Source organism: Lontra canadensis, unplaced genomic scaffold, assembly GCF_010015895.1.
Source record: "Lontra canadensis isolate GAN:19392208 unplaced genomic scaffold, GSC_riverotter_1.0 scaffold69, whole genome shotgun sequence".
Taxonomy (NCBI): Eukaryota; Metazoa; Chordata; class Mammalia; order Carnivora; family Mustelidae; genus Lontra; species Lontra canadensis.
Genome location: NW_022631063.1, coordinates 9,325,436 through 9,337,619, shown reverse-complemented (window position 1 = coordinate 9,337,619; position 12,184 = coordinate 9,325,436). Strand labels below are relative to the sequence as shown.

The window sequence follows — 12,184 nt, the reverse complement described above, 5'->3', positions numbered from 1 at the left end:
TAAAGCAATGTGCCTGAAAATAACAGGTAGCCTGACATGACATAAATATATTTACACTTTATTTGTATTTACCCACATTTGAAAATCAAATTACACCTTCAGCATCTTTTCCTAAACAGCACCATTTGTATAAATTTGTCTATGTTGAGTTATTTTTGAAACAGTGATTAAAAAAGGCATGTTAAGTAGGTGGTCCTTTTATATGTGGCTCAAGTGGAAGACTTAATTAACACTGACTAGAATTCTAAGATTACCTAAGATATGCTACAAAAACAAGCCAAAAAATTTCCATTTCTACTTAATTTGCTCAATCGTACATTACCTGACAACATTTATACTGCATTAGTGTTATGCTACCTAAACTCACATATAACATTCTAAGACAAAAATCTCAATGTATAATTTTGAAGCTTTTCATATATTTTATAAAATATTATGAAAAACAGTCACAATTATCAAAAGAGTAGAGTTTTCACTCTACTTATTAGTCTACCGAAGATTATTTTTTCATTTCAAGATTAAATTTTTTAAGTACACAGGGTTTTTCTATAAGAGGCTAAAGAATCCAGAAAATTTTAAAAATCTGCTCTTAACTACTCTCAAATTCAATCCATTTATTAGTGGGAGACAAGGATAAAATAGAAGATTGAAGTGTACCCATGTATTTTAACTTCCTCCGCCAAACGTCTTCCCAGAAATGCTAGCAATTAGCAAGACTGAACAATCTTAGTCATACACCCTTACACTAAATGGCAATGAAATTACCTCAAGAGAAAGCAGGAGGCTCTGAAAAGTATAAGATAAAAGAAACTGAAGCCAACACAAATAAATGGAAGGATATACTGTACTCATGGTTTAGAAGAATTAGTATTATTAAAATGTTCGTACTACTCAAAACAATCTACAGATTCAATGCACCTTCCCTCAAAACACCAATGGCTTTTTTCACAGAACTAGAACAAAGAATCCTAAAATTTTGTGTGGAACCACAAAAGATCCTGAATAGCCAAAGCAATCCTGAGAAAGAACAACAATGCTAGAGAAATCACACACTCTGATTTCATAGTATACTAGATCATAAAGCTATAGTAATCAAAACAGTACCATACATACGAAAACAGATACAGAGATCAATGCAATGCCTAGCAATAAACCCATACATATAGGATCAATTAATCGATGACAAAAAAGCAAGAACAATGGGAAAGACAGTCTCTCCGACAAATAGCATTGGGCAAACTGGACAGTCACATGCAAAAGAATGAAAATGGACCACTCTTGTACCTCATATACAAAAATAAATTCAAAATGGATTAAAGACTTGAATGTGAGACTTGAAACCATTAAACTCCTAGAAGAAAACACAGGTAATAAGCTCTTTAACATTGGTCTTAGCAATATTTTTTCAGACTAGTCTCCTCAGGCAAGGGTAACAAAAGCTAAAATAAACAAATGGGATCACATCATACTAAAAAGTAGAGATGGGGCACCTAGGTGGCTCACTCGGTTAAGTGTCTGCCTTCTGCTCAAGTCATAATCCCAGGATCCTGGGATGGAGCCTGGCATCGGGCTCATTGTTCTGCAGAGTCTGCTTCTCCCTCTCCTCCCTGCACTTGCCCTCTCTCACTATCTCTGTTGCTATTTCTCTCAAATAAATAAATAAATCTTAAAAAAAAAAAAAAAGTAGAGTACCATCATACACTGTCGTTGGGAATGTTAATTGGTATAGCCAGTATGGAAAATGGTATGAAGTTTCTTCAAAAAAATAAAGAAAGAACTACTATACAACAATTTCACTTCTGGATATTTATTGGAAGAAAAGAAAAACACCAATTTGGAGAGATACATGCACCCCTGTGTTCACTGCAGCATTACTTACAATAGGCAAGATTTGGAAGCAACCTAAGTGTCCATCATAGATGAATGGATAAAGATTAGATATATTTAAATACACACACATACACACACACACAAATACATACACACAATGGAATGTTACTGTCATAAAATGAAAGCTTGCCATTTGCAACAACATAGATGGACCTACAGGGTATTATGCTACATTAAATCTAAAAAACAAAACTAACAAGTGAACAAGACAAAACAGAAACAGATTCGTATATACAGGTAACAAACTGTTGGTTACTGGACAGCGGAATGGGAGTGGGAGTTGAGGGGGGTGGGCAAAATAGATGAAAAGGATTAAGAAGTACAAAATTCCAGTTATAAAATAGTCATGGGGATGTCACATATGGGAACAGTATCAATAATTTGTAGTAACTTTGGATGGTGACAGATGATAACTGGACTTGCCAAGGGAATTACTCACAATGTATAAAGATACTAAAACAACAACAACAAAAAATGGAATCACTATAATATATACCTAAAAACTAAAAGGATACTGTATGCCAATTCTACTTCAATTAAAGAGAGGTCAGGAGGTATCAGTAAAAGCGAAGGTCAGAGACAACCATAAGAGGAACAAACCAACAGTGTCTGAACAATAAAGTTTATTGTAGTAAAATTCAGAATAATTATGTTGCCTTTAACGATGATGGCTAGTGGGGATGTTTTATGAGCTTCTCAATTGTGACTAAAAACTTTCACATGGAACTGGAGAACTCAGCTTGGAAAAGAAAAATGGATGATGAAAGATTAATGTAATGGCAAAATTTTAATAAGCAAATTAACTTCTAAGCTGATATGCCATGGTTTCTAACCACCTCACCTAAAAGAGTTTATCTTTCATACACAAAAATACTACTACATATTATAGTCTGTGAAAACTCAAATATGATATATAAGTCTCAAATATAACATATCTAAAACAAAAATAGATTTTTTTTTTCCTATTTAGACCTACTTCTCCAATCTTTCTTAACTCAGTTAATAGTACTATTATTAAAGTTAAGCAATAGGATCCTCCTTGTTTCTCTTTTCCATCTCATTAAATTTAATTTAAAAGTAAATCCTACTGGCTCTATCTTCAAAATATATCCCCAGACAGCCAACTAAATGTAATGTAGTGTTGCCTGTAACACTGCAACATTCTGGTCTCCCTTCTTTTACTCTTTCCCCCTGCAGTGTATTCTCTGCAGAGCAGCCAACCCCCTCCCCGCCGCTTTATTTTAAAAGATTTTATTTATTTATTTGACAGAGAGAGACAGCAAGAGAGGGAACACAAGCAGGGGGAATGGGAGCGGGAGAAGCAGGCTGCCCACTGAGTGGGGGAACCCGACGTGGGACTCGATCCCAGGACCCTGAGATCATCACCTGAGCCGAAGGCAGATGCTTAATGACTGAGCCACCCAGGCGTCTCCCCAAAAAATCTTCTGAAAATACAGATCATCATATGACTCTTACCTACTTAAAACCTCTAAAGGCTGCCAACTATTCTTTACCTGACAAGATCTAGTTTTGCCAACCCCTTCAACCATCTCCTACCCTTCTCTCTATTACCATAATCATTTAACAACAGAGATATTTCTGAGTGTTCTCCTTTCAGGGTCTTTGTTACTAGGCTCTTCCCTCAGGTTATTACATTACATTGGCTCCTCTTCATTCTATGAAGGAACCAGCAAAGTGTTTCTTCGTAACACTACTTACTATTTGTTTACTGACTGTTCCTTCTAGTTCATTCCCATAAGAGGAATGATTTTGTTTTCTTGCCACTCTTTCCCTGGCATCAAGAACACAGAGGCACTGTGGAATGAACATTCTCAATGCAAACTGAGATAGAAGAGGCAAGCCCATTCCCTCCACATCCATTACCCATTCTTTTTTTATAAGGGGGAAAAAAAGTCTTTGCTTGAACATGTAATTTAAATAAATGATCTTCGACCATGAAGCAAATAATCCCACAAGAAGACATTATAAAAGATTGATTCCTTACTCATAACACAGTACTTCTAAATGGAAAAACCTGGTTTTCAAGAATGGAGCAATTAGAAGTCAATGCAAATACATAGCTATTTTCACTGCAAATAGTATTTGAAAGATTTACCAATAACTAAGTCAATAGTTCCTTTGGAAGAAATCAATTCAGCACTATCAGCTGGAACATAAAAAAAAAAAAAAAGACACCAAAACCTTCAAACAACAGTAAATTTTGTACAACACGAGGGAAACTACTACCTGCATTTTTAATAAGAGTATCTAGCTGGGCTTGAGAATTTAATAATCTAATAAGAAACATCTGATTAGGAAAAAAACTCTACTTTAATAAGCCTATTTTACATGCTAGTTTATCTAGCATCATGTGAATTTGGGCAAGTCCTTACAATGAAACACAATTTTAAAAATTAACAACAACAACAACAACAACAAAGAACAACAACAAAACCCAAAAAAAACCCAAATCAACCTTTCCCAAGTCACGAGAAGTTTTGGGGCATGAGGTTGGCAAAAGATTTAAGTCAGAAGTTTAAAGTCAGTTTAAAGCCTTGAAAAAGTTTAATTGTTAATGTGTTAAGAATTGCTACTTGTACAGAAGGGAGTTAGGATATCCAGAATGCAGTGATACATAAGATCTTTGCTTAGTTACGTGAAGCACAGTATTCTCAATATAGCAGATCTGATCTGATAAAACTTCCTGGATTTTAAAATTCAAATGACAAGAGATTTTACGCTAAGAATGCAATTTCCAACTTTATAAATGTGATTCAGTGACAAAATGGCATTTCATTAAAAAAAATCAACTCTGAAGTAATTCTTGATGAAAAGTTTCAGTGCCCTGAAGGGACATGGGTAGGGGGACGGGTTAAATAGGTGATGGGATTAAAGAGTAGTACACTTGCTGTGATGAACATTGGTGATGTACAGCATTACTGAATCACTATATTATATACTGGAAACTAATACTGCAGTGTATGTTAACTAACTGGAATTTAAATAAAACCTTAAAAGAAAAAGTTTTAATGCCTTTAAATAGGAATGCCCAGAAACAGAACAACTCTAAAAAACATAACTTTCTTCAGATCCCTCAGAGATTCATGTCTATCCCAAACATGCAAAATACAATCACCCCATCCCAGCATCCCCAAAAGTTTCAATCACTCCATCATCAGCTCAAGTCCAAATGTCATTATCTAAGTTATTCAAACAGACTCTGGGTATGATGTACACCATGGGGCAAAATTCTTTTCCACCTGTAAAACTAGAAAACAAGTTACCACTTCTAAAATACAGTAGTGGGACAGGCATAGGATAAATTATGGAGTTTCCCACTCCAAAGGGGAGAAAACTGTAGGAAAAAAGGAGTCACTGGAACCAAGCAATTTCAAAATTCAGAAGGTCAAATTCCATTAGTTTTCAAAACCTGAGAATACTGTGGCCTGTGGCTCTACCTTCTGGGCCATTATTCCTTTTTCTTGAAGGGAAGCACATGTTTGTAGCTGAGTAGTACAATCAGCCCATTTCCTACCTATAGAATACTGGAAGTTCATTAGCCTTTCCTCAACCTGTTAGTTCAAACTGGCAGTGTTTCTGCTGACAGAACATTCTTAAAACTCTTGTAGGTCACCTGTATTTGCCAAGAGGGTTCACATCATTAGATAAGATGGTCCTACGAAGGACTTTATTCAATCTCTATTTCTGGTTTTTACTGAGATTATTGAGGAGATCCATGAGTCCTGTGCATAATCTCTTCAGAAAGAACAAAAGGTTATCTAGCCATGCTCTTCGATTTCTTTCCAAAGCACATTTCCTGACAATCAGTCTCCTAATTTCTGTGTCTTCTGCTACCTGAATAGACTGAGAATCTCCCAAATCAAGTCCTGGATCTTTTTTGCTTTACAGTTCTTCCCACAATCTATCCCTTTCCTTTCCTCTTACATTTACATTTACTGGTTATTTACTATAACCAGGCCACAACTTAAATACTTTGTTTGGACATCTCCTCAGCTAAATATCCAACTTCACTGCTTACATCTTCTCCTTTCTATATAAATGTAGGATACAATTCAGCTAGGCTTCCTGGCACTATATAACAAATATCTCCTTTCCTCATTTTCTAATAATATCTTCATTTCCCTTTGACTTCTTCAACATTCTTATTTCTACCAACATACTATTTGTGATGGTACATTATTCCCTCAGAATACAAGTTTTCTCTCCCACGCTCCTAACTTTATTCTGAGCCTTCACCAGCAATGCCTTTAAAGTCCATATTTCTACCAACTGTCTATTCAAGGGAGTCTACAATTCTTCTATCATGTGCCTCAAAGTTCTTCAAGTTTGTACCCATAACCCATTTCCAAAGACATTTCTACAGTTTCAGTTATTTGTTTCAGTAGCACCCCACTTCCTGGTATGAAAATCTGTATTAGTTTCTATGGCTGCTGTAACAAACTACCATAAACTTGGAGGCTTAAAACAACAGAGATTTATTCTCTCACAGCCTAGAGGCAAAGTCTAAAATCACTATCACTGTACTAAAATCGAAGTGTCAACAGGGCCACACTCTCCCCAGAGACTCCAGTGGAGTCTTTTCCGTGGTTATTCTAATTCTGGGGCTACCAGTACTCCTTGGCTTGTGGTCACATCATTCTGCCTCTGTTTCCTGAGCGGTTGTAATTCGGCCTGCCCTGGATGCGTTCTCTTTAATGCCTCTCTTTGCCTTCACTCTCTTTTGGTTCGTTTGTTTCAAAGTTTTATATCATCAGCTTAAATGCCCATGTTCTTAAGGAAATATATTAGCAAAATCTGTGGAATCAGAACTTAGCAAGAGAAATTTAAATGGGCAAATTCTATGTGAAGAAAAAGTAGAAAATTTAGCTATTGCCTTCTGTCTTATTTAACTTCTGGGAAGTGAAGTAATTTTCATATCCACAATAAAAAAACAGAAGTTGGTAAACAAAATACAACTCTGATCATAAAAGTAAAGGGTTTTTAGAGAAGGTCCACTCAGGAAATAGATCAGGCTAAGGATCGTGATCAAAGGTTAATTGTGGTGACAGGAAGGCAATTACCTCCATAACTAAAGACAATCCGTGGTTTTATTTTTATTTTTTTTAAAGATTTTATTTATTTATTTGACAGAGATCACAAGTAGGCAGAGAGGCAGGCAGAGAGAGGAAGGGAAGCAGGCTCCCTGCTGAGCAGAGAGCCCGATGCAGGGCTCGATCCCAGGACCCTGAGATCACGACCTGAGCCGAAGGCAGAGGCTTTAACCCACTGAGCCACCCAGGCGCCCCCAATCCGTGGTTTTAAAGCTACTATATAACAGTTTCCCTCCTCCCTCAAGCCTTTAAATTTTAAAACCTGTTTTATACTCAAATGGAAAGCAGAGTTAAAGATAAATTTATTATTGTTCTTACCTCTACACAGTCAAAATTCTCATCAACTTTAGATGCATATTCAACACGAAACATTGTTGACAGGCTACCAGCAATATAGTATAACAGGATCTTCAAACCCTTGTAACCAAAAGCAGTTTCACTGAAAAGGAGAAAAATATCAGTAATCTGAGACCCCAGAAAGACTCTTTGCAAAGTCATTACAAAGAATTAGCTCTCTATATAAACAAGTTTAACTTTATGGGTAGTTTCAAGATTTTACCATACTTATTTTAGAAACAAGTACTTGTAATAAAACTGCCTCAGCTTTCCTCATTTATAAAATAAGAGAGGAGCACCTGGCTGGCTCAGCTGGTAGAGCACGTGACTCGATCTCAGGGTTGTGAGTTCAAGCCCCACCTTAGGTGGAGAGATTACATAAAAATAAAATCTTCAAAAAAATAGAATACGAGAGAATAATAGCACCTACCTCAGGGACATTGTTTGGGTTACATGAGCAAGTTAATACCTATAAACTGCTTATAATGTTGACCAGCATGTTATACAAGTTATGTAATAAATGTAATACATCATTGTGGCTGCTTCTGCTATTACTAGTACCAGAAGGCATTTCAAATCAGACACGAGTGGTACGAAACTGGTACCTTGCTAGGCAAGCAGCTAAGAAGTAGCTTTGGCCCAGTCTTTCCTGCAGTTTACCACTTGCTTCCATCATCAACATCCAGAGCTGCTGAAAGTGGTAGAAGCACCTATCTAATTACATCACCCTATGAACTCAGAAAGCAGATCTAGAGCTGCTGTTTTTCTAGCCCTGCTCCTTTCAACCCACTTATAGTTTGTTATTCTCTTTTCTGGCTTAAAAAAGAGTCTTCCAAAATGTGCATCTAAAATATTCAGAATAGGTAAAACTATACAGACAGAAGATAGGTTAGTGATTCCTAGGGCTGGGGAGATTAAGGGAGGAAAAAGAGAATGACTACTAATGGTTATGGGAATTTTGGTGGGAATGACAAAATGTTCTGAAATTGACTGTAATGACTGCACAACACAATATACTAAAAATCACTGAATTGTATACTTTAAATAGATGAATTATATGGTAAATTACATCTCAATAAAGCTTTTTTTTTTTTTTTAAGTGAATTCTGAAGAAGAATGCCTGAAAGGAGCAGTGTCATTTTCAGATTTCTGTCCAGGCTACCAAAATAAAACATAAGCAGGGTCTATTCCAGGACTCTGAAAGTTATGTGCATAAAAAGCAGTGGCAATGCTAAGTAGGATCAAGACCAATGTCATACTTGAGTCATAAGATACAGGGTTATGATTATGTGACTGTCACCTGTCTACCTTAGAAGGGGAGTATGTAAGCATTTTTAACGACATGTAAAACAGAATGAATGTACAAAGTGCCACTGAGAAGCAATCTGTAAGGCTGGATTCTATGCACCTAAGGAAGAGATTTTAAATAGCAGGAAGAGGAAAGGAATAAAATAAATAGCTCCTTAATGATAGAAATCCCCAAAGAAAATATTCTTCTCTTTATAATAAAATAAAACATATTTAAAATACAAAAGGAAAAAAATACAAAAGGTTCAAATTTTGGCATAAATCAATATGTACTAAAATAGAATTATTAATATTTAAAAGCACATAAAATGCCCAATCCAATACATTAATAATGAAAAATTCTGAGGAAATTTGTTCCATGGAGAGACATTTGTTAATTTCAAAACACATTAAATAAGTATGTGAACAATGCTGAAATAAGACATAAGTACAATAGCCACGAGGGCAATATTTTAAATGTCAACCATGTCAAAACACCCTTTCCTACTACAACAAAGCAGAGTTCCTTGGGAAAATGGCTAACTCCAGAACTAATAGAGTAAGTAGAAGATGAATCTCGAACATCTTATTGTATTTCAAAGTAAAGTGTCCCCCAAGTGATGATGGTTTATCAAAAGGATTCAAAAACTGGTTTGAAATGGGATAATTTGACCATCATAATTAATAACAGTAGCAGATTATGACCCCTTGGATTAAAAAAGAATCTTTGAGTCTATTCTGAAATAAACAAAGAAATACATAAGGGGAAAAAGAGAAGCTCTTCCTTAGAGAATGCCAATAAATGTAGAAAGTATGACAGAGTTAGAAAATCACCATTTTGCCACCACAATAAAAGATTCAAGCAAGAATCATCAACGGATTTAAAACTACTGGGTGAGGGGTGCTTGGGTGGCTCAGTGGGTTGGGCCTCTGCCTTCAGTTCGGGTCATAATCTCGGGGTCCTAGAATCGAGACCCACATCGGGCTCTCTGCTCAGCAGGGAACCTGCTTCCCCTCTTTCTGCCTGTTGCTTTGCCTACTCATGATCTCTCTCCCTCTGTCAAATAAATAAAATCTTAAAAATAAATAAATAAATAAAACTACCGGGTGAAAGTCTGATGGGAAATAGGATCTTTTCAGTCTCAGAGTATCTCCCCACAGATTACATAATAAAAGAAAAAACCTTATAGTGCAGAAAACTGACAGACACCTCTAAACTAAGTGATCCAAGTTAATGAACAATGGAACAAATTGATATCATGGACTATCTGATTGTGACAGACTGAGACAGACACATACAACCTCTGTTGTGGTACTACAAAAATGTATATTATCTGAATTTCATCACAAAGAAACAAACTAATAACTAATGCAAAATGAAGGCTTATAAAAACCTATACCCTATGAAAATGTCCATGTCATGAAAAACAAAGAAAGGCTGAGGAACTGTTGCAGATTAAAGACCAAAGGGATATGACAACTAAATGCAGTATGTGGGGTGCCTGGGTGTCTCAGTTGGTTAAGTGTCTGCCTTTGACTCAGGTCATCATCCCAGCTAGAGTCCTGGGATGGAGTTCCAGCACTGGGATCTCTGCTTAGTGGGAGCCTGCTTCTCCCTCTCCCTATTGCTCCCCCTGCTTGTACTCTCTGTCAAATAAAAAATAAAATCTTAAAAATAATAAAAATAAAAATAAAATACAATATGTGACTCTAGATTGGATCCAAAATGAGGAAAATTGTTATGAAAGAATTATTGAAAACCAACTGGCAAAATTTGAAATGTGGACTATATCTCAGAAAATAGTAACAGCATTGTTAAATTTACTGAATTTTGGTAATTATATGGTTACTGTCCTTGTTTTTAGGAAATATATACCAAAGAATTTAGGAGTAAGGTATCAAGATATATCTGCAAACAACACTGAAATGGTTCAACAACGTACCAACATATCTATATAGGAGAGAATGATTAAAGCATATAAAACTAAATGTTAACAACTGGTGAATCTAAATGAAGGATATACAGAGTACTACTCTTTTTTTTTCTTTGAATCAATTAATTAACATACAGTGTACGATTAGTTTCAGAAGTAGAGTTCAGTGATGCATCAGCTGCATATAACACCCAGTGCTTACATCAAGTGCCCATCATAGAGTACTATTCTTACAACTTTCTGAAAATAAGAAGTTTTTTCAGCATCAAAAGTTTAAAAAAAAAAATGGTAACTATTCTAATAATGTAATAAAGCTATAGGAAATAAAGGAATTGTGCTGAATATCCCAGGACATATCTTTAACATTGCTTTTAAAAATAAATTTCTTGCAGTGCCTGGGTGGCTCATTCGGTTAAGTGCCTGTCTTAGGCTCAGGTCATGATCCTGGGGTCCTGGGATCAAGCCCTGCATCTGGCTCCCTGCTCCACGGGGCAGCCAGCTTCTCCCTCTCCCTCTGACTGCAGCTCCCCCTGCTTGTGTGCGCTCTCTCTCTGTCAAATAAATAAATAAAAGCTTTTAAAAATAAATAAATAAATAAATTTATTTTAACTGCTTATTTACTTGTCATAGAAGAACTTGAGCTTTCTAGCTTCAGGAGAGCATATTCTGTACTAAGAGCAGTATAGCAAAGCAGCAGGAAGAAAAAAAGTGGTAATTATAAATATGGGCTTCATAGATTGCCTGAATCTGAAATTTGGTCATTCATATGTCCATAAGCAGCTATTCAATTCCACCAATGTACAATGTAATGAATGATAATGCCATCGCTAAGATCGTTGTGAGAATTAAATGAGCTAATATATCCACAGCACTATGTGATAGGTATTGTACAGTAAACTGGTATCTCAATGTCAAAAATGCCATTCTAATGTCTATTTTATTTTAAAGTAAATTACATAAAAAACAGCAAAGAAAATAAAGTCTGACTTCTAGATTAAGAACAAAAAAATTTTTATTGGCCACACTGATTGGGCAAAATTACTTACTCATCCCCAAAGAGTTGATGGGTATATTCAGGAAAGAAAGTTCTAATGTCATTCTCAAGATCTTCAGGGAAACGAACTGTTTAAAAGAGTAAAAATTATAGAGATATTAAGGATACTAAATTAAAGATATTAAAGGTGACAGGTATTTCCATTTCAAGAATTTCACTATAACCAGGATACAGCCAACAATCCTTCTTACGTAAAATGTCACTTTTCCATGATATGATATACATTGGATTCTCATGAGACAAATGAACAATGAAAATTAGAATATCACTGAGTGCTTCAGCATCAAAACCCTACTGATTTTAAGAATCAGAAAACTAGTCATGACAAAGGCATCTGATTTAGTTTTTACTTTTCTGTATGTTTACATAAAATGCAAAGAATAAAAGAAAACAAAACCAAAAAAGACACTTTGAGATAAGCAAAGCTACAGCATCAAAAAAAAAAAAAAAGACTAAAAAAGAACGCTATAGGAAACATTCTGAGAATAAGAGTACTCAGAGTTTGTGGGTTTTTTAAAAATAAGATTTTATTTATTTATTTGCCAGAGAGAGACAGCGAGAGGGAACACAAA

General features: G+C 35.5%; 2 protein-coding genes across 3 annotated transcripts in view; one reads left to right on the top strand and one right to left on the bottom strand.

The window, feature by feature from the left end:
• The window catches only part of SLC25A12 (solute carrier family 25 member 12), a 193,097-nt gene that overhangs the window by 45,189 nt on the left and 135,724 nt on the right, over positions 1-12,184 (top strand). The window lies entirely within an intron of this gene.
• HAT1 (histone acetyltransferase 1) overlaps positions 1-12,184 on the bottom strand; it is a 59,364-nt gene that overhangs the window by 29,850 nt on the left and 17,330 nt on the right. For both annotated transcript variants that reach the window (XM_032880457.1, XM_032880458.1), the window contains exons 3-4: positions 11,605-11,680; positions 7,320-7,440 (exon numbers count right to left, since the gene is read on the bottom strand). In XM_032880457.1, coding sequence (XP_032736348.1) covers positions 7,320-7,440; positions 11,605-11,680 — 197 coding nt within the window. The remainder of the gene's footprint in view (positions 1-7,319; positions 7,441-11,604; positions 11,681-12,184) is intronic.